Source organism: Aedes aegypti, chromosome 2 (genome assembly GCF_002204515.2).
Source record: "Aedes aegypti strain LVP_AGWG chromosome 2, AaegL5.0 Primary Assembly, whole genome shotgun sequence".
Taxonomy (NCBI): Eukaryota; Metazoa; Arthropoda; class Insecta; order Diptera; family Culicidae; genus Aedes; species Aedes aegypti.
The window spans coordinates 187,653,917-187,677,699 of NC_035108.1; the positions used below are offsets into that span (position 1 = coordinate 187,653,917).

The 23,783-nt window shown below is 36.5% G+C and overlaps 1 protein-coding gene across 16 annotated transcripts in view; it reads left to right on the top strand.

Annotated features, from left to right (window-relative positions):
• LOC5565278 (phosphatase and actin regulator 4) overlaps positions 1 to 23,783 on the top strand; it is a 557,239-nt gene that overhangs the window by 253,481 nt on the left and 279,975 nt on the right. For 12 of the 16 annotated variants that reach the window (XM_021843448.1, XM_021843449.1, XM_021843461.1 and 9 more), the window contains 2 exons: positions 320 to 415; positions 12,261 to 12,815. In XM_021843448.1, coding sequence (XP_021699140.1) covers positions 320 to 415; positions 12,261 to 12,815 — 651 coding nt within the window. The remainder of the gene's footprint in view (positions 1 to 319; positions 416 to 12,260; positions 12,816 to 23,783) is intronic. The other 4 variants (XM_021843459.1, XM_021843460.1, XM_021843463.1 and 1 more) reach the window with 1 other exon arrangement.

Below are 23,783 nucleotides of genomic sequence, written 5' to 3' on the forward strand. Positions count from 1 at the left end.
GTGGCTTTCCTTTCCCTTAGATCAAGATGCTTAAGATCGTCCAAACGGGGGCAATTTCGGGTCAGTAAGATCTTCATTAACGCTCTGTCTGTGTTTCTGTTAGTCATTAAAAGCAAATGATCGTTTCCATCACAAACCCGTAACGGATCGTTCACAATGAGCATTGCAATCAGCCGAAGCAATCTGACACTAAAACCCTTTCTTTTTCAAAATTTTTATCTCATCCCTCGTTTTTTTCTCTCGACAACGCGCATATTTCGACGAAACTAACTGAAAATCAAAACCCTAACGAACCGAAATCCAAAATTCACCTGCGAAGCCATTTGTATCAGTCCCACGGAATCGCTAACGTGGTCAACATCATCCCATAGACAACTACAAACCTTCCATCAGCCGAACCATTATCGAAACCAAAGTAAGTCTCTCTGTCTCTTGTCGCTCGCTGTGTGTGCCTGCTGTGGGCTGCATTACCTCTTTTTTTTTGGTGTAATGTGGCTCAGGGAGAACCCCTGCTGCTAGTAAATAACATTTCACGCTGTGTTTTGTATTGTAGCTTTTAACTGTCTGGTTTTCTAGTCTGTCTCTCTCTCTCTCTCACGCACTTTTTCACTCTCTTTCTATTTCACCCTTGACACTGGTGTGCACATTCTCATGGGACAGGTGGGGGATTTTCTTTATTAGATGTATCAACGAAAATTCAATTTTTGCCAATGAACAGTTCGGATTCCGCCATGGACATTGGACCACTCATCAATTTTACGGTGTAACAAATTTGATCCGTTTCAACAAATCTGAAGGCTATTCTACTGGTCTTGCTCGTCACTACAGGTACATATCAGGTTAATTATCAGAACTCCAGGTATGAAAGACGAATTCTGCGTGTCATGTGTAGTCGATTGTAACAAAGTTTGGATATTTTTTCTTCATGGAAGATCTCTTAATGCTTCCAAAACTCAACTAATAATATTCCCACATAAACCAAAAGCTCTTTATTTGAAACCTTCAAGTAGACATGTTGTCACGATGAGAGGGATTCCAATAAATTGGTCAGATGAAGTTAACTATCTAGGGCTCATGCTAGATAAGAATTTAACTTTCAAAAATCACATTGAGGGCATTCAAGCCAAATGTAATAAATATGTAAAATGTCTCTATCCCCTTATTAATAGAAAATCAAAACTTTGTCTTAAGAAAAAGCTTTATATTCAAACAAATTTTCAGGCCAGCCATGTTGTATGCTGTACCAATATGGACTATCTGTTGTAATACCAGGAAGCAAGCTCTGCAGAGAATTCAAAATAAAATTTTGAAAATGGTTCTGAAGCTTCCTCCCTGGTTTAGTACCAATGAGTTACATAGAATATCCAATGTTGAAACATTGGAACAAACGTCAAATAAAATAATCAATTATTTCAATAATTACAATCTTCTATTGCAACGATTAATGCGTTATATATTTAGGTTAGGTTAAGTAAATTGAAAACTTGTTTTTTTTTTCTCTTATTAGCAGGTGAAATCAATTCACCTGTAAACAATCTCCCGATTCAACAACTTTACGAAATATTCGCGAAATACACGATATACAATTCGTGAATGAGAATTTTCCCATTTTCGAGTTTTTTTGCCACTAATGCTACTCGCACTGAATAAGAGTTACTATACATGAAAGCTGTGAACGTTCGTCATGTCTGTGTATCTATCTCTATACATATATGTCACTCTATCTGTAATGCTTGACAGCAAGGTGTTAGAACTTGCACACAATTTTAAGGCGGATGGCATACCTGTAAGCGATATGTAATATATGTGCATTGGAGATAAAGGAGAAAGAAAACAAAAACAAGAAAAAAAAATATAATAAGAAAAATCATTATACAAAATGCTGTCCTCGGATGCCACGGTGTCCACATACCGAATCGTTGTTCAATATTACGAAACGAGCTGGTATGTGGACGCCGTGGTACCCAAAGACAACGGGGTGTTGCAATATTATGTGATGCGATTCCATACTTATGTTGGGTAGTGTAACTACCTTATCATTTTTAAATATATTGTAAGGAATTTCCAATCATAAATTTGTTTACGGGTTTAACTCAATATTTTTGAGAATTCATGTTTGAAACTACTTTTCAATACACTCCTTAAAGCATCAGATTCTTCTTCTTCTTGGCATTAACCCCCATTGGGACAGAGCCTGCTTCTCAGCTTAGTGTTCTTATGAGCACTTCCACCGTTATTAACTGAGAGCTTTCTATGCCAAAGTTGCCATTTTCGCATTCGTATATCGTGTGGCAGGTACGACGATTATCTATGACCAGGAAAGTCAAGGAAATTTCCATTACGAAAAGATCCTGGACCGACCGGGAATTGAACCCAGACACCTTCAGACATTTCTTTTTCGAAGAAATTCTAAGCATCAGATATTCTCAAATTTAATGAACGAAGTGTCTAACTGATTAACAGAAAATTTATTTGTTTTTAGTAGGTCAGGAGTTCTGCACTATTAAAGTCCCCCGCATTATCAAAGATACCCCGTTTTGCTTAAATGAGATCTCTCAATTAGTTACTGCGAAAGTACTCATATTACACTTAATAGGAAAATAGGTTCATTTCATAGCAAAACATGAACGGAACTGATTGAACATGACTTCTTAATTAAATGGTCAACCTACCGTTTAATGCAAAATCCCTGTGCATACCAATGACTGCTGCTACCCCTAACTAACCCAACTAGATGAGAAATGGAGCTTCACAATACATTTGCTATGGTACAACCATCTGAACGAGAAGGCTCGTTGGTGCCCTGTCATGCGTGCTGTGTTTGTTTACTGTTTACTGTGTAGTTGCTGTTGTTTTGTTTTTCAACCGAATTGCGCTCTCATACTGGGTCTCTCCTTCGCCTACACTACTGCTATGTAACAAGTCTAGAAAGATTCGCGAATTAGGCGAAACTGACAAAATGTACACAATTTAAGAAACTATAGCGGTGAAATTGTAGCTTGATTGTCTATCCACTGCAGTTGAACTTTTCCCCTTTCGATAATTTAACTATTCAAAAAACGCAAATTTGTAGAAGACGAAACTTCACCTCATGCAAAACCACACACTGTATTGAATACGCCTGTGTTTTTGTTTATCAAAGTGATGGGCGCATCTGAAATCGTAATCAAAACACGGCGAGAGTAAACGGCGACACTGCAAACAAAAAATAAACAAGGCGTACATGGTGGGCTTAATTGAAACCAGAATGAAAACACGGCGCAAAAGTAATAGGCGACACTGAAAATAATATCGATTACAGGCTCATAACATTGGGCGATACTGACATTCTTGAGTGCGTTTAAGGCGAAACTTTATAATATTTTTTTATTACGAAATAGCTAGGAAAATTGAAGGAGATGTGTGTGGTATTGATGAGGATTTTGAAACTAGGTTTATGAAATGTGTATTAAAGTGAAATAGTTAAAGTTGGAGTATATTTTCTCCAATTGGGATTAAAAATTACACATGAATATTTCATTGATTATTTTCTCATTGTTATTGATTTGTCAGATAGGCCCTTATCGCGAATCCCTCTCGAAGTGGTTGTTTTGTGTGATGTTTAACTGCTAGGGGCCTTCTTAAGCCGAGTGGTTAGAGTCCGCGGCTACAAAGCAAAGTCATGTTGAAGATATCTGGGTTCGATTCCCGGTCGGTCCAGGATCTGTTCGTAGTGGAGATATCATTGATTTCCCTGGGCATAGAGTATCATCGTATCTGCCACACGATATACACATGCGAAAAATGGCACTTGCAAAGAAAGCACTCAGTTAATAACTAAGGAAGTGCTCATAAGAACGTTAAGCTGAGAAGCAGATTCTGTCCCAGTTGGGACATAATGTCAAGAAGAAGAAGATTACTGCTTTTCGTTTACTGAGGGTCATCAAGCAGTGTCATGCTTCGATTTTGTTTTACTGAATCGTTGTGATCAAAGATTTCGTTCTATTAAAAGATCAAAATATAAATCTGAAGGCAAAACGGAAACATCCCTGCTGGTCGACTTCTATTCAACTCCAATCATATAGAATTTCATAAAAAACATTTCTTTCATCAAACGTACACAACTGCATGGCTTCCAGTAGTGGATTAATCATTCATTCATTCAATCACATTCTTGCTGCTTTTCAAATTTTCGTGAAGCGATTCTCAATTCCATCAGTTCTACTTTCAATTAGGTATTTTAGATAGGAATGCATTTAAGCATGTTTCAATAGCAATCTAGACGTCAACATTTATTTGCAAGAGAAATTTGATATTGATCGTGCTCTTGAAACTTGAAACAAATTTCATTGTTGAAGTAAGAGATATTGCCAAAATGTAAAACGACTTTGTTATTGTAGACGACAATCTCAAGCTCTTGATCCAAAAAAAATGAGGAGAAGGGAATTTCAATATTCTCAAAAAATATTTCGCAATAGAATCCTGGCTCTATGGAAAATTATCAAAAATTTTGAAAATGCCGATTTCGTCGTCGAAAGGAACATATTTCAAATATTTATCGAAAATATTTGTTTTGCGGTTTGCAGTTTTGCGCGCTTCCACGCAAATTTTTATTTAGTTCTCACCAATCTAATTGAAAATCAAATTGCTACCATTTTCAGAGAACGTTTTCCCCATTTTTTGGGGGACTTCTTCAAGTGAGAACTATTACAGTGCTGACCCGATTTTGTCAGCCCCCGATTTTCTTCATCCCCGATTTACTTAGCTTTTTGACCCGATTTTGTCAGCCTATTTCGGATTTAATATTGTTCGTCATGGTTTACCGTGCTTACATTTAAACTGATCCCGTATGATTATATATGGCGCCAATAAGTGTCCATAAAATACGTCTTGCAAAGTTAGGCTTTTCAAAACCCCCATCCCATTTCTTATAAGAAGACTACAACATTTTTGTATGAATCGTCACACTTCGCTAAGGCTTCCCTCTCCTTAAGAGCGTGATGTAATTTATGAACGACTCTCAGGTTAGATATTATAGAGGTTAAGCTTTGATTGAGATTAGTACTATTGAGGCGCCGTCCACAAATTACGTAACTCTCGAAGGGGGGAGAAGGTATGCTCAAGCCTTACGGCTTATTCAGGTTTTTAAAATTTTCGTACAAAAAGCATTATGAAGGCGGGGGTAGGGGTCGAAAAATTCCAATTGTAGTATTACGTAATAAATGGATGCTGGCTAATATGAATTTGAACACCGATAAGAGGCTAAATAAAAAAAGAAACATTTTGCTCTAAAAATCGCCATGATTTGAGAACGGTTATAGATTCAAAAAAAAAAATCGTTGTACATAAGAAAATTCGATATCATTGCGATATCGTTTTGTCTCTAATTTCGAACCCACTCATATTCTCAATACTTGAATTTATAATGAAATTTTGTTGAAATATTTCAGTAAAATATGTCAAATAGGGTCAAAAATGTTCAATGAAATCTTGTTTTTATTTAATAACACGAAAGACCCAGGACAGCTCTCAACTGTTGGAGGATGCGTCAATCTTGTCTAAGAGTCAAGGGTTAGTCCCAAATATTTTACTTTGGTAACGGACGAGAATGAGGCAACCCTCATACAACGGTCTAGAGCTGTACCACCTACGAATTTGTGCGAATTGCTTAATGCTAATGCTTATTATTCATCTTTTTCTTTGTGATGTTACGTTCCAACGGGGACAAAGCCTGTTTCTCAGCTTTGTGTTCTTTTGAGCAATCCCACAGCCATTAACTAATGAACATGTTCGGAATGTAAAACAAAATGAGTGAAACCCTGCTTCAAACCCTTACAAAAAATAATATTGAAAATGTTTCATTATTACTTTTAACAGTTCAATAAATAGTTTACAGTAAAATAAGCAACGAAATTGCCTTTTTTGGAAATAAAATTGCTGATTCATTCCTATCAGGTGCATATATGGCACTGATAGCCTGTTCAAAATATGAGTCAAAATGACATTAAATAAAATCTTATGCAGATTCACTATGTTTATGTTTCCCAGTCAATTTTTGCCATAAATTTATTCAAATGTATCATGTTTGAGTTTTTCCAAAAAACAAAAATTGTTTTGTTTGATAGGCCGTTTAAAAAACATATTCTAGATTTATTTTCCCTCTTCAAAGTTCATATTACTTGTAACGCGGTCCTTAAATTAATATTTACACGTCAAAAGATGATAAACATAAACAAAAATAAAAGGTTCCCGATTTTGTCAGCCTAAAATTCACCGAGGGGATGACAAAATCGGTTCCTTTCTGTAATATGATGGAATTTTCACAGTCGTCAAGAAACGTTCCTAAAATTGCCTAAATCTAGATGATGGTTCACTTCTGTAGAAACTCAATGTGTTTTGCCATTAAATAGTTTGGATGCCGACATAGAGAGTGGAGCTTTTACGTGTAGTTAATTCAACTGGTCTTGCTCGACATTAGAAAAAGCATTCGACCATATGCCAGATACTTAATTATGATTTATGAAATTAAAGTTACCAAATTATTGTTGGGATAATGTAGACATATTAGCTTAATTATACGGTTACCAAATCTGGCAGGGACACTATTTTGTTTTGGTTTTGCAAACATTACATATTGATTCTTGTATATTTCGATTTGATGCCCAAAAAAATTGTTTTTTTATTCTGGGTTTTGATTTTAGTCGCTAATAAATCGCTACCTTTATACATACTTCCAGGGATTCTATCAGGAGATTTCCCTGTAGATTCCTCCAAAAATACCTCAAATGATTAAAACTTTTTAGAGATTCTTCATGAATTCCTCATAAATGTTTTTATGGGTATCTTTTTGATTTTATTGCCAGATGAATTGCCTTCCTGTAGTCTGTGAATTTCTTTCGTTAGTGACTTGAAGATTCTCCAATCAATACAGGGTGTCCGTTTATTATCCGAACAGCAAAGTATAGGAAATATGATCTTGCATTGAAAACAATAACAAATCAAGGTCCAAGTACATTCTTAATAAATCTATATGTTAACTAAAAATAAAACTTTGAATGATTTCGAAATAATGGATTCTTACTGAGAATAGCAAAATTATTTTTTTTTTCGGAGAGATGTTCTCTACCTAAAATCTCAAATAGACGAATCTAAAGCTAAAAAACAGCTCCCTTTAAGACCACTCAACACATTTGGCTTAGTTTTACAAATATTTGAAATCGGAAATCTGTCAAACTTACTGCTCAAAAACATAATATGTACGTTTTGCAAGAATATTGAATTTATTCTGCTTGAATGCATAGAGCCATGCCTTCAAAGATTGTACGGCTTTTTTGAGGACACCCTGCAGAGAAGAGATTGCAAGATACAGCAGTAAAGGAGCTGAGCGTTTCATCCAGGGGAACCAGCAGTCTCCCAGTTTTTAGTTTTCCTATAGGTATAACTTTTTGTGTCTAGAAAATACTTTCGGTTTATTGCTCACTCTTCTCCATTTCAAATACAATCTTCAAATTTAAAAAAAAAATTATTCATCAACTACAGTGTCATTTGTGGCTGAAACTGTAATTAGTCTCTTTCTAACATTTTATGGATTTTTTCCATACATATTCTTCCAGCTCGTTAAGTCTGCCCAGCCCTCCTTCTTTAGACAATCCAAATCTGAGCATTATTCCCAATTTAATTTTTGTACTGAATACTACGGGAAAAAATATAAAAAAGTCTGTCAATGTTGTTTAATACAATAATTTGAAAAACTAACAATTAAATTCACAATTTATATTAATTTAACGTTTGTTAAGAAATCCCGATTAACAATAAAAGCAGTAACATCCTCCCCATTCGGCCCGTGACTTCATTGTGTGTGACCCGCGGAGAGTTTGAAGATTTTTCTCACATTTGGCTTGTTAACTATTCCACTAACTTAAAGTTAGAACATACCAAGGCTAACTGTTTAGTTTAAATTCAGCTGGGAACTATTATTTCAGCACTGTCATGATTTAAATTATCTTTAAAATATTCTCAAATACATGATTGCATGAATCATTCAAAATCTTTACCTAAATTTTAAGCACTGTTGATTGGAGTTTCAATACCGGTTAAAATTGCTCTGCAAATGAAACTACCTAAGAAGATACAATTGAGGTTTGTTATGAAAAAAATCAAGTTTGTAGAATTTAGCCTTTTGAGTTGCAATAACAGTTTTTTTTACCATGACTTTCTTCAAATTTGATAAATGAAGCATGAATAACAGTAATTGCTAATTTTTTGAACATAATTTCACTGAGTAACACATGTTCTGACAGAATCCTAAAATGAATTCATTGAAATTCTGGATGAATTCTCGCTTAATTCTGACCAAGATTTTCGCAAAACTTCTTCATTCCGGATTATGAGTCTCACAAAATCATAAGCAGGATTTCGAATCTGAGTATCGAATAATGAAGGGTAGCACTCCCACTAATTTTTTCGATTAAAGCTTTCATACACCAGAAATTTGCAGTTAGATTCCTTTTCCGATACAAAATAAAATGAGAAAACTTCTGCTGATGAACTGTGAACAAGAGCAAAGCATCCATTATCTGTTAATCCTTTTCTTCAAAAATTGATGGCTCATTTACTGTTTTTTTTGTGGATCTCATGCATTTATTAAAAAAAGTCCTCTACAAATAATTGCTATTGTTATTTGGCCCGCAATTCAAAAATGTCGGGGAGGTCAATTTTTTTAAGGTCAGTCATGTTGTTCAAATCAGTCGACAACGTTATAATTATAACATTTTCAATATTACTTCTTACATCATGCGATAGCAATGGATTACCTGCTTCGCTCTTGTTCACAGTTGATCAGCAGAAGTTCCCTCGTTTAATTTTGTATGGGGAAAGGCATCAAATTTTAAATTTCTCGTAAATGAAAGCATTAATCTAGAAAATATTTGGTAGGCGTGATAGTCATCATCATTACGTACAACCGGTACCAAATATTTTTTCGAAAAAAGTTCCCAATTTTGAGAAATAATTTGTTAGATACATATCGTCATACAAATATTTTTCACGTTACCTTTTAGCGATTTTATGTGCATAGACACTAGCGCAAGTGCGTTACTATGTGGCGAGTAGCGAATCAGGGCATGTATGTAACCCATTGCATTTGTGTTTTGTATAAATCAGTGGGAACAAATATTGCTCGCAACGGAACCCTTCAATAAAGTATTCAGAACCTTACTTGTATGGATAGACTAAACTGCCCATAACTGCAGATTTGTAACATTCGACAAAAGTAGGCATTGAGTAAATGGGATACAAAGTTTGCATTTACTGCAGTATGGGAGGAAACTAAAATTTCAAAAAATCGTTAACAATTCAAAAGAGCTTATTTTTGGCTGAAATTTTGTACAACTCATATTGCATATTGGGTGAATAGTCAGAAAATAATTCTGATAGAAATTTGCTACTACATTACGAGGCTCATATATAATCTCAATGTGACTGTTATGCGGTTACAATTACCAATGTGACAAAACAACTTGGTATTTTTCCCGAATTTTCTAGAACAATCTCATAGATTTCAGTAAGTTGATCGAAAGTATTTATCATTCGATGACTCTCCATGGTGTTAACTCCAATTTGCCAAAAATGTCGAATGTGACTGTTATGCAGTTATGGGCAGTAAAGTGACCAGACATTTGGCTTCAATGCGGGACACAATTAGTGAACTTTTGAGAATTTGGGTTAGGATTATTGAAAAGTACATATTATTAATTTTAAATAAAAAATAATAAAATATATTTTTTTCGAGGAAAAGGATTAGATTTCTCAAGGTATTTATTTCTAGAAAATGTTTAACTTACCAAAATTACTGTTTTGCACCTCTGCCCTTTTCGCAAGGTTGACGTGAACACCATAGACAATCGCAACATACATTACTGAGCGTATGGTTGCAAATAATAAAATTTGATTTATATAGAGCGTTTGTTCTAACCCTCATCTAGGTATGTGGAAAAAATCTTAAAGCATTTGTTATGTGTTGTTTAAAAAAGTGACGAAAACGCCAAAGGCACTTACGTCATCCTTGCGAACATGGGAAGACCTCTGCTCGTAACTCCACTTATTCTTTAATATTGACCTGATAAAAATTACCAAATAATTATAAATTAAGATTCACATCACGTGATTTTATAAACAAAGGATTTTGAGGAGTTCCTATCAAAATTTGTGTAAGCTTTTCAAACCGATTTCAGGGATAGCAAAGAATAACAGCATTTCGAACTTCATTTTTATAAAATTCGGGACATAATATAACCCAAGAAAGGTTCTAAATCTAGAAGGATTCTGCGATACATCCGAGGAGTTTGTTTGCTTTACAAAATCCTCAGAATTCAGACATGATACTGAGCAAAATCTTTGCAGGAATGGAAGAAAAATTTAGAACTCTGAATAATTAGAAATTATTGGAAGATTCTAAAAATAATCATTAGATCTTTCCCAACAGTGCTATGAACACATTCTGAACTAAATCGTGTGCTTCAAATACAATAAATGCTGTTCTGTATTTTATAAGAATTTTGACAAGTCTCTGGCTGAAATACAGTCAGCTCCCCAGTACTCAATATTCCGTACCTCGACATCGAGTTAGAGAACTAGTAAAAGTTGATTTTCATGGCTAATTCGTTATTCCCTTGGATCGCATTTACAACTGCTGTTGTGTTCTATATCTCGATACCTCCCCAACTCGATGGTCTCTTCAATATAGAGTAATGGAGAGTTGACTGTATTTCGAAAATTTATACCCGTGAATACCCTAAAAAAAATTATTTCTACCAGAATTATGTTAAGAATCCGACTATAAGTGAATCTGTGCATTCCATACATTTCGATCAGAAACCACATAGTTTACAGCAATATTGAGTGCGCACAAAATTATTTTAGGGATTCCAATAATATTTTATGGAGATTTCAAAGTTTTATGAGAACAAGGACAAAGTTCTGTTGAAATATTAACTAGAATTCTGTTTGGATCCTATTAAGATTTTGATGAGAATATTGTCTGTTCTTGGTAAAAGGCATACCAGTGTATTAATATTAATTTAGAATTTCTGTATAACTACCATCAATAACAAATCGTTTTTCATATTTCAAGTTCAAATTCCATTGTTTAGGTTATCAATACAATCCGGGACGCTTGGTGATGCGGGACAGGTAGCTAAAGTTCGGGACTATACCGCACCATTTGGGACGTCCTTTTACATTTATAATAGCACCAAACACCAAACTTTTTAAATTTATAAATAAATTTCATAAACCCATCATCATTACAACCGGTACCAAATATTTTTTTCGAAAATAGTTCCCAATTTTAAGAAATTATTCGTTAGATGCTTTTCGCCATACAAATATTTTTCGCGTTACCTTTTAGCGATTTTTCGTACATAGACACTAGCGCATGTGCGTTACTATGTGGCGAGTAGCGAATAAGGCCATGTATGTAACCTATTGTGCCGTAATTTTCGAAGCAAGTTGAAAATTACGCTGAAATTTCAACTATTGCACAGTGAACATATTACGTAGTGAATACAACAATATTTGTATTTTTTGTTAGAACATATTCTGTACGACTTTTAAGTAGAATACCTCATTGAATCTTACCACAAAATGAGCTATGCTTGAAGGTCCCACTTATCCCGGATTCTCACTTGCCTCGGAGTACCTTATAAAATAATTTCATTATATATCAATCCTCTTTTTGAAAAAGATTCAAATTTATATTTTGAATGAAGTTTCAATAGTTTGTTTTGAAAATCTGTGTTGTGTAAATTTCCCAGCTGGATGAAAATTTTATGTGAATCGGAGCACTAGATGCCAATATCCATCCATCCCATCCAAATCTTACAGTGAACGAAATGCGCAATAAATATCGTCATCCCATATGACTTTTCATATAGCGTTCGCACCGACACAAACCATTTAACATTCATACCAGCATTATCATTACTCTTTCATGTGTTACGTTTCCAACATTTGCACCTCATGTTCCGACTAGCGAAACATTTCCTATCAGCTTCCCCTATTCTCCGCTAGGCGGTCTCACTGTTGTGCGCTGTGTGGAGTTACCCCCTGTGTGTTCCAGCACGTTAGTCTTTTCATTGTACCGTAACACCCGTCACGCAACTATCACACATCATGATACTAGAACCGGCCGTGATATACGTTGAGCCGGCCTCTCGCTCCACATGTACTTCCGGTTGGCATTTATGAAACCGTCTCCCCCTTCTCCCATGCTCTCTTTCCAGACGAGGAACAATATACCATCTACAACTCAGTGAACGGAACCAACAATTCATCCGTCCTGCCAAGTCTAGCCAACTCGTCGGCATCATCGTCAGCAGTAGTACCAAATACTAGTAGCATAACCAACAATGTGCCTTTATCACAATCGGCTCAGCAGATAAGTAGTAGCAACAACATCATCAATAGCAGCAACATTAGCAGCAGTAGTAGTAGTGGTCCGTTGAGCTTGTCGTCGATCCTGTCGTCCGGATCGCTCGGTGGTCCTCATCAGCAGCAACAGCAATCCAGTGGGGGCCCCGGAAGTGGTGGCAATGCGGTGATCGGTGCCAATATGATAAGCGGTGGGACGGCTGGGCAAGCCCTGGCCAGTATACTGACCGGAAATGCCCCCACCAGTATAGGTGGTTCCGGATCCGGAATGATGTCTGGTTTGTCGCATTCGCAGTCGGCTCACCAGATAGGAGTGTCCGGCGGCGGCATGTCGCAACACCAGGCCCTCCAGCAGCAACTGCAGCAGCACTTTGCCAACGTGGCCAACAGCGGTAGCAGTAGTATAGGTAAGTGGAATATTCTTTCTCTGGTGGGTGGAGGGAATGAACTTTCTGTTTGCCGCTTCAACACGTGGGACGTGGGAGAACAAGTAGTCGGACCGGGAAATTAATTTCCATGCGCGCTGGACATTGTTTCCGTGCCGGTAGTTATTGCCCCGGGCTGTCCTGTCAAGACGCGAGCCTTTGTTCGGCTAATGCAGCCGGGAATATGTCGTTAGCAACAGAGCTTATTAGCATTTAAACGGAGTTTCAGCTTCGAGAAAATTGTTTTTATAGTTAGCTAAAATGTGAGCTCTGTAGTGTAAGTTAATTTAATGACATTTGATTTAATTAAATCAAATTTGTTTTCAATTCAATTCAACTATTTTTGGAAAATCCAATGAATTAATATTTGATGCGATCAATAGATCAAAAACTACTAACGATCCGCGAATCTTTGTCACTTCACTGCGCGGGCGACGTGCGTTAGGTTTGATCTTGATCCCAAAGGATCAAACACTTCTCTATATAAATAAAAATTAATAAGTGATACATATTAACTCGTACGTTCCGCTCTATTTTTCCTGCTTGGTTTATTTGTCGTAAAACATAATCCGAAAAGGTCTCGTTTACAAGTTTCTAGGTCTCTCTTTCACGAAAATGGTCTGTCAAGTCACTTTTTTTTCTCTATGCAGTAAATTGATTGTAAAATTCTAGAGGCTCCAGAGAATTCTTCAAAGACTCTTACTGGATTTTCCTGCAGGAATTTGTTCTCTGATTCCTCGAGGAAAAGCATGAGCAACTTTTGCTGTGAATTCTCCAGAGGTTTCTTCTAGAATGTTTCCAGGGACTCTTCTAGGCATCCCTTCAGAAATTCCTCAAAGATTTATCTTAGTAATTTGTTTAGTAATTCCACCAGAGTTTTTTCAAGAGATTTTTTGCAGAATTTGCTTCACGAAATCCAACGCAATTGCCTCTAGTAATTTCCATCGGGATTACTCTGAAAATTTTCCTAGACACTATTCCATGGTTTTCTTCAGAAGTTTTTCTGTAATTCCAAAACTGCGTGCTCAAAGATCAAATATTGAAATTTGGCTTGAAAATACACTAGGGTAAATCGCCAATTGTTGAACGGTCAAAATGCTCGCTAATTGTTGAACACGCCATAAGGAATACACGGACTGTTCAACATTAGGCGACGTTTTTAGCCGTTCAACATTAGTCCTTATATCTTGAATTTTCAAGAGCATAAATCGTTTACAAAACTACCGTTCTCTCTGAAAATTTGACCAATTGGTAGCTCGTTAGCCCGTTCGAACCAATCGGTAGCTCGTCGTTCAAAAAAAAAATATTTGGTAATGGTTGCACGTAATGCTAATGGCTATCACGCCTTCCAAATATGTTTTCGAATAATGCTTTCAGGGACAAGAGGGAAAAATACGAATTATACTCAAAACTAGTTTTTGTATTTTTGTCTCGAGAAGTTTTTGGTAAAAGATATAAAAAATACGTCAACATCTACAATGTCGAACCATTTAAAAAAAGTTTTTATTATTGGCAAAAACAGAAAAATATATGTATATATTTTAAATGATACGAAAAAGGAATAATGCCGACACTTGCAGTAACGAACCATACATAGTTCGTTTGAAAATTACATATGAGTATTACTGTGCATTTTTGTCTCGAGATGGCAAGTTTTTGGTTGAAGTTTTTTTTTAAAAAAAGCACGTCAACATTAATAATGTCGAAAAATTCAAAACATATTTTTGGTAATACATTTATAAGGTTTAATCCTCGATTGAAAACGAATATCTTTTCGCACTCACACAGCGCGAATAGCAAAACTTCTCGGCGTCCCGAAAACGAACCGTCTTGCTTGAGCTTTATGAAGCACTGCCCTGCAAAACACGCGAAACCAAAAACCAGAGGACTGACACGGCTGTCATGCTGCATACATTTCGGCTCTTCCTCACATCGTTTTTGGTAGGGCTGTGTACAATATGCATTTATCAGTATCGGCGATATCATTTTGATTCAATATCGGTATCGGCGATATATCGGATTTGAAATTATCGGTATTGAACCGATATCCGATAATTTTTAAAAGATGTGTGTAAAAGCAAAATCGATAATTTTCCACATCAACTTTTGCATTATGTAGTGCATTTCTTGAATTTTGTGATTACGACATGCAATTCTCAGAGGACATCTATAATTCCATTGGATCTGTTTCATTTCTTCAATATAATTAATGAAAATAGTTCTGATTATCGGATCGGCAATTGTTTTAACGATATCGAAAAATATCGGGTCATGAGATATCGAATATCGTATCGATAATATAGGCCCGATAAAATCGATATTATCGATAATATCGATATTTGCACAGCCCTAGTTTTTGGTACTTCGCGTTTTGGTACCCTCTTTCAGGTCGGTTTGCCCTAACTTGCTCCTGATTTTCGAGTATACGGCTCATATGCTGCTAGTGCTAGTTTCTGTCAATTAAATATATTGCATTGAATCGTCGTATTTGATGACGCTTTTCCTCTTTTCAACATTTTTTTGAATGTTTTACGCATCAGTGAGGTATCATTGATGACTCCTATCCAAAATCATATGTTTTGTCAGTCCCAAAAGAATCAAAACAAAGACACTGGACGCCATGTTGAATTAATGTTGGGTATCTAATTATTGGCTCATTTCACCCCCTGTGAAAAACAAGCTCCCGGCGACCCGGAAACGAACCGTCTTGCTTTGGCTTTCCAAAACACTCAAATAATTGAAGGAATATGTTACAGTCGAAAAACATGTACGCATTCAGCACAAAAAACTAACATAAAATGTATAAATTTATTCCGCAAATTCAAAAAGGTTTCCTGGAAAATGCACTCAAACCTATAAGATATCTTACGAGGAATTCATCACGGTCTCATCAGGAATGGCTTATACATTTTGACAGCAATATATCAAGAATTTCTTCTGAAATACACCAAGAATAGAATCTTAGATGAACTACGGGAGGATCCCATCATATCATGAATCGACAAAAGTCTTGTCGCAAATCCGTCAAGAATCGATTGGGGATTTTGTATTACATCAATGATCTATCAAGGCTAGGCAGAGAATTGACTAACAAATCTCAAATAAAAAGCGTTCACCCAAGTAAGAGACTTTCACTCTAAATTTTATAGAAATCGATTGAGATTTGTAAAAGTTATAGCTATTTGTGGTTTTTAGATGTAAAATTGTAATTTCGGTCGAACTCTCATAGCATGAAACAAAAAAAAATCTCATGATTTTTTTTTGTCAGAACGTTTCTAGGCCTACTATAAGAATGATTTGAGGTGTATTAGTTTGTGCATAAACGCTTGATAACCATTTTTTTTTTAAACCGTGAAAAAAAAATGCAAATAGGGTGCTATGCCTTGACCCAATTTCAGTACCAAACGTTTATGTTCATACCAAAAACACATGTTTACTCAATTTTTTGAATGTTTTTCGTACGTTTGAGCCCAAATACCATTTTTCTGATTTTTGAGATTTTGTGCCTTGGTTTAAACTCAAATTGTGGGTGTGTTTTGTTTTCCTAGTTCCTTCCGAAATGTCAGATAGGAACAGTGTTAAAAAGTTGAACCTCTGCGGTGTTTGTGACGACTAAGTGAACGTCAAAGATGATCAAAAGTTTTTTTTTCAAATTTGGACTTATTTTTTAAATTAAAGTTTGAATCGCCGTTATTAGAGCGGGAAAACATGTCAAAGTAGTAACAAGAGAATACTCTATTGTGTTATATTTAATAAAATCAAGATTTTATCAAAAGTTTTAGAAGCCTATTGCATAAAATCTACATATTATCTCTAAATTCAACAAAACTTGCCCAATCGTGCAAAAACGTCACTACAATTTCACGTGTTTTCTTAGTTTTGCCAAAAACTGCTATTTTTAGATATTTTCAATTAATCCTATTTTGGGTGTTTTTTTTGATTAATATTTAGTGATTATTATTCTGCAAACTTAAGATTATGGCTGATATGAAGTATGCGTGTCATAAAAGTATCGATATTTTGTGTTTTAGTCAGTGAACATTTGATTACACGCTTTTCAAACTATTAGATTGATGAAAGTCTGTTGTGAAAAGATAAAGCGAATTGATGCAACCGTAAGTATGTGTTGTAAGCTTGTATGTACTTGGTTCCGTTCGGGTAAATAAAGATCTGATTGGAGCAACTTATGTTATTAGTCATATAAAAAAAATATAAATAGCCTTGATACATATTTATATCTTTTTAAACTATTTAATTAAATAAATTTGACAAAATTAGAGCAATCTAATTGCCTTCACAAGCAGTGAGGTTGTTCTGATTTCCTCATTCATTTATTGATAACAAATAAATGAACAGCAACAAATTTCGTGAACTTGTGTAGTTTTTTTTCTTCTATGCACTGAAGTAACGCGGCTAATCGCAAAAGTTTTCATGAGATTCTGATGATGCTTGAAAATGTTTCATAGCACAGCAACTCAATCAAATATTTTCAATCAAATTTCTTCAACAGCTCTGAAAAAAAAAACTTTCCGTAAATCATCATTATCTGCTCTAAATATTTTCAAAAAATATGTGAGTTTTCTAAGAACTGCTAACAGAAATGTCTACGGCTATTCTGAAACAGTCAAGAACTTCTAGAGAACATGCTGCAGGAATTGCTCTGAAAATCGTCAAAGATTCAGCAATGTTTTGATAGCTTATATCAAGAGTGATCGCACGTTCAGAAATCGCTAGCACCATCACACTCTTCTTCTTCTTTCTGGCATTACGTCCCCACTGGGACAGAGCCTGCTTCTCAGCTTAGTGTTCTTGTTAGCACTTCCACAGTTATTAACTTAGAGCTTATTAAGCCAATGACCATTTTTGCATGCGTATATCGTGTGGCAGGTACGAAGATACTCTATGCCCTGGGAAGTCGAGAAAATTTCCAACCCGAAAAGATCCTCGACCGGTGGGATTCGAACCCACGACCCTCAGCTTCTTCTTCTTCTTTCTGGCGTTACGTCCCTACTGGGACAGAGCCTGCTTCTCAGCTTAGTGTTCTTATGAGCACTTCCACAGTTATTAACTGAGAGCTTACTATGCCAATGACCATTTTTTTTGCATGCGTATATCGTGTGGCAGGTACGAAGATACTCTATGCCCTGGGAAGTCGAGAAAATTTCCAACCCGAAAAGATCCTCGACCGGTGGGATTCGAACCCACGACCCTCAGCTTGGTCTTGCTGAATAGCTGCGCGTTTACCGCTACGGCTATCTGGGCCCCACACACTCGTGCTGTGTATTATACGATGCGACTGGTATTAGATTAATCCATTAGTCCATCCAAAGATTCATCAATAATCTTCTGATAATTCTCTAAGGATGTTCCAGAAACTCGTCATGATTCCAACTTACAATAATGCTCACTGCTGTTTGTCCCATAACTGTACAGGGTTGGCCGTAGATATTTTCAAGAAACCATCCATTGATTCATTCAGAATGCCATGGATGATGGCTCTGTTTGTTTTCTAAATGTTAAAGAAGTTTCTTGTTGCAATTATTACAGTTAGTTGCCCAGGATAATCACTATAGATATTCTCAAACGTTCTTCTCACGAGCCAGATTTTTTTTTTGGGTCATGCACAAGCCATGCCACGCTTTACTAGGCTTTACTAGGTATGGAGTCCTACCCACTTCCTGCGCCACTGTAGCAGTAGACCATAAATAAACTCTCATGATGTGTTGCGAATCATGATTGTTACAGAGAGCGATAAGTGAGAGATACAGTCAATTTTCTCAGAATTCAATCCCTGATTCTCAATAAATTAGAAAATGCTCTTTATTGCAATGGTTCTGCAAATCCTCTGCACACGGTGCCCTGACAGACCGTTATTATGTAAAAAAAATTGTCCATCAAATCTGAGCACAGGGCTCGATTCCTGAGGTCATTCTGCACCTCTAGGCCAATTTAAAAAAAATCCTTAGGAGGAATGCAACTAGTATACAATTGTTACCATTGTTACAATTAGAAATATTTACAACTGGCTTAACTTACCAGAGTGGCTTAAGTATATTTTTACATGGCTTAAACCAGTAAGCTTAGTTAAATAGAATGAAATCTAAGAAATAAATGTTAATATTTGATTGATGTCTCGTTCGATAAACGTGAAGTATTCAATTACAGGAGCGAAAAGTATTGAGCGAATAAAATAGGCACACTTCAATGAGCTGGCCGTTTAGTGCGAATCCCTGAAAAAAAGTAACATCAATCAGGTGAAGCTCAGCGACCCCGTGGATGACATCGGCGTATGATCATTCTGTTATTGACTTGAGCGTACCAGAGTAACTAAATCATTCAAAATTTGAAAGAACCGGTAATACTAGCTCTAATTGACTATAAAAGTATTCACAAGATTTATCTACTAACTATTATTGTGCTACATTTATTCCCATATCCTTTTTTTTAAATAACAACATTGTGAATTATTGATTTATTTGGTTTACTTTCCAATCGGTTTAACATGGAAAACAACAATCAATGAAATTTAAGCCAGTAAACTATGAAAAAGAGTTAAATCAGAGCCAAGCATCATTTTTTTTTTAAGATCACGAATCTGGAAAATTAAACATCCATTTAAGCTGAAAATCTAATCGACTGGTCTCTAGCTGGCGGTGCAGCTCAAACGGGTGTTCGGTTCTCCAGATTTGTGCTCTTGAAAATTTGAAGTGTGGCTTCAATTTAACTTATTTTATCATTGATATTCACCTTAAGGAGTGGATTAAGTTAAGCCAGTTATAAATATTTCTAATTTTAACAACGGTAACAAGTGTTACTTGTTGAGAACAGTTTGGCCAACTTTTTGAGCGTTTTTGTAGGTTTTTTTCAGTGCTATTGCGAAATTTTAATATGGATTATATTGAATTTTTAAGTAAAAAACTTCAAATCACGATTCCTCGAGATTCCTCTTAGGGTTTTTTTTTTAATTGGCCCAGAGGTGCAGAATTACCTCAGGAATCGAGCCCTGTGCTCAGATTTCATGGACAATTTTTTTACATAATAACGGTCTGTCGGGGCTCCGTGGCTGCATAGTTACCGTATGAAGCTGAAAAGAAGTCTTTGTTCTAATGGGGACAAAGGATAGAAACTTTGATTGCTATTTCATAAAAGAATGTATCGAATGTTCTGAAAACTGAATTCTTGCGCCTGCGGAAGAACTACTTCATTCGACATGGCAACACTGTCTCAAAAGCCAACCTTTCTCACTTGGAAAAACATAATCATGAGGGTGTGTGCCATTTTCCAGTGAAACTCCTACACACAGTCATGCCTCTCTATCACCTACACGTACAGCAGCGATTCAACTTCGAGGAAAACGCTCCCTTTTGCATTTTGTCTCAGACAGTGCGCTCTGCTGACGCACACGAGCGCACGAAAGCGAGGGTTGATGTAAGGATTCGCTTTTGTTTTCCCTGCTCGTTAGGTTAGATTTGGGGTGGGGACGGGTGGCTTGCACTGCACACCAACAATCACTTCACTGAATGACTCGGTTGACTGATTGGAACTGGAAGGAAGAAAATCAAACGATCCTCGCCTTATCGACGGAGAGCCAAGTGTCGGTCGTGGCCTCCCACAGTATAGGTCAGTGAGTTTCGGAGTAATGGTCGTCTGGACGGCTACTGGTCTTTCACTATTTTGTTCGTGAGTTGACGAATCGAGACAGACGGGTGGAAAGGTGTCGTCATCGCCCCGACGGAATCGAGTGCAAAGTGATGGCTGAAAAAATCAAGTGAATTACCGGTATAACTATTACACATCCTGGGATGAGGGGGTGGAGTTGTTGCCGGGGAAAAGGTGAGGGAGCAAGTTCATACCTTCTTCAGAGTGATTAGTGACGCGATGTTTTCCTTTTGCGCTGAAGTGTAAACAATTGACTAATAAAAGATTACGTGCTGTGCTATCTAGCTATCGGTGCGATACGGGGCTTATGTATTGGCTACATGCCGTTTCTTCGAGTGGTTTCGTCGTGTATTATCTTATGTGCAAAGGCTTGCGAATTGATAGTGGAAGATATTTTTGAAGCTTTCAATGCAATCGGTGTACGATATTTCTTCTGTAGATAATGGACGTTATCCAGGTTACTAATAGAAAGTTTTGCTGGTGATTCTAAAAATTTTTTGCAGACAGGACATATAAATGCAAAAGAAAGTGCTTCTGTGTGAAACATACAGTAATGGTAATCAGTTATGAAACTAAGCTGTAAAGTTGGTGGGATGTATATGAATCATTCGTAGTAAATATGTAAAATTATAGGATTGAACCAATTTAATATTCTATACCTGGATATCAATATAAATAAGGCTGACACAAATATTAATTTTCTTTTATGTCACCCCCCCCCTTCAAAAATCCGAAAATTTTGAAGGGGACAAAAAAAAGATTCATATTTTTTTTGACAACAGATAGTTTTTTTTCAATTTTTAAAGTAAAAAAACAGGTTAAATAGTGATCCAGAGGGCGATTGAAAAAAGTTCAACAACTATCTTTAAAAATAAAAATTAAAAACAAAAAAAACTTTATTTTTCTTTTTTATTTTTTTGTTCCTTATTTATTTTATCCCCCCCTCGTACCTTCCAAGTGGTCTCGGACATAAAAGAAAATTAATATTTGTATCAGCCTAAAGAATAATAGAAAAAAAAAATAGTTTCCATGGACCCCTCAATGGGAAAGGTATATGTCTATTTTTATGCTGTCAGACGTTGCACCTCTACTGAGACAGACCCTGCTACTCAGCTTAGCTAAAACTAAAGCCTGCCCATGCATTGCACAGTGATTTTTTAGCCCATTTTATGATCGAAATAGAATAGCGTCTAAACCGTTGGTTTTAGTTAAAAAGTTTGTTCAGAGAAGTTTCTTGATTTGTAAAAGCGCTTCTTTTGATACTAGCGGCCAGGTGATTAAATCACCTAAAAGTGAGATAATTTTTTTTACCTGTTTGAGATAGACGGTCGGTGTCTTCAGCAAAGTTGTAGCATATGTTAATTCAAGATACTTTGTCGAAGACACCAAATTTCTATCTCTCATACATTACAAGATATGTAATTTTATCCTCAAATGACCCTTAAAAATCTGGTATAACTTTTTTCTACAATTTTTGACATTTTTTGTGTCCTCTACAAAATTGTTCAAATATCAAAACTACATGTTTTTGTTGAACATTGCAACTTGCTATCTCTTATGGTAAAATAGTTATTTTCAAATAATCGATTTTTATGGGGCTTTTTTGGACTAATAGCATTAGTTTGGACGCAGATTATTTTTTTTTGTTTAAGCTAGTTAAACCATATAAATGCATTTTTGCGGTTTTACGACTTTTCTCTCGTTTTCATTACGTTATTTCAGATATAACATGTTGGATTTGATACGCTATTACCATTTATATAATTTTTGATATACTCCCTCACCCACAAACTTCATTTAGCATGGAAATGCTTTTCTTTCTTTATTTTTGTTTAAGGCTAAGTAGCCCGTCATTCGTTTTGGCAACAATGGTGACTTTTCAGCTTGCATTTCAAAGTGATAAAACTCAGTCTTGATAGTTTATATCGACTTGAAAATGTATCACTGTACGCGCTAACATGCATAAAGTATGCCGATACTTTTTCAGCTGTGTCAGTGCAAAACCAACTAATTTTCTTTGATTCGAAATCGTGAGATGAATTAGCAACAATCATCAACGACGCGTACAAATTTCAATGACGGCCTACTTCGCCTTAAGTTATAACGTTTGACCCAACTTTTGACTCTTCATAAAGCGTTACTTAATTTGTAAACGGTGCAATTTGTTCGTCACGCAACTATTATTTGTTGCAGGTGCTGTTTAAAACAGCCGTGGCCTGATAGGAACTGCGTCATATGGATCCTGACTTCTCCGTGTGTCCTGTTCACCCATTTCGACAGGTTTGGGATAAGACGATAGGTTCACCTTCCATTTGCAGAGGCATCCCACTCCTGATGCCACTTCCTCATTGTGTCGATTCTTGCAGTCTACCGAACTCCTCTAGAGCTCCTTGCCTCGTAGCACTTACAATCTTCTTCCAAAACGTAGCCGATAGGGAGCATGCCGGCTATGACATATACCGCCTCCGACGATATAGTACGGTAGACACTCGATACCCGCATGGCCATCAGCCTGAACTTACTGGCAAGCCGAACTGGATTCCTCTTTGTCTTCTGCTCACGCTTGACCAGCATACCTAAGGATGGATGAGGACACGCTAGCCAATAACCTTCTCTTGCTACTGTTTATTTCCGAATCGTACGGCATAATCCTGGACAGTGCCGAAATCACCTTCGCTGCCTTCTCGCAGGTATAATCGTCGTGGCTATTAAAGTTGAGCCGATCATCGATCATTACGCCGAGATGTTTCAGTTCACGTTTTGAGGCTATGACGTGTTTCCTAAATGTGATTTCTGCTTTTCGGACCATTTTACAGTTGCTGATGAGCACCAATTCAGCTTTCTGGTGAGCTATGGTCAAATTCTTCTCCCGCATCCAATTTTCAAGAACGTCCACTGCCTCTGTGACAAGCATCTCCACTCTTTCCAGTGATTCGCCAATTACCACCAGCGTTATGTCTGCAAATCCTACTATTTCGATTGGTAGCTTCAGGGTCAGCACTCCGTCGTACGTTACTCAACGTCGGACCCAAAACAGATCCCTGGAGCAAGCCCGCACTGATCACAATATTCGTCTGTCCTTCAATAGTATTGTAGCTCAGTGTTCGATTATCAAAATTACTTCCAAGAATACTGCACAGATAGTCAGGAACCTTCATCTTATACAGCGTTGCAGCAATGGCTTCCCAGCTTGCGCTGTTAAATGCATTCATCACATCGATCTAACGACTGCACAAAAGCAGTTGCCTCGTCGTTTTGTCGTCCTTGCTTTGTCGGCTGTGTCCACCACCC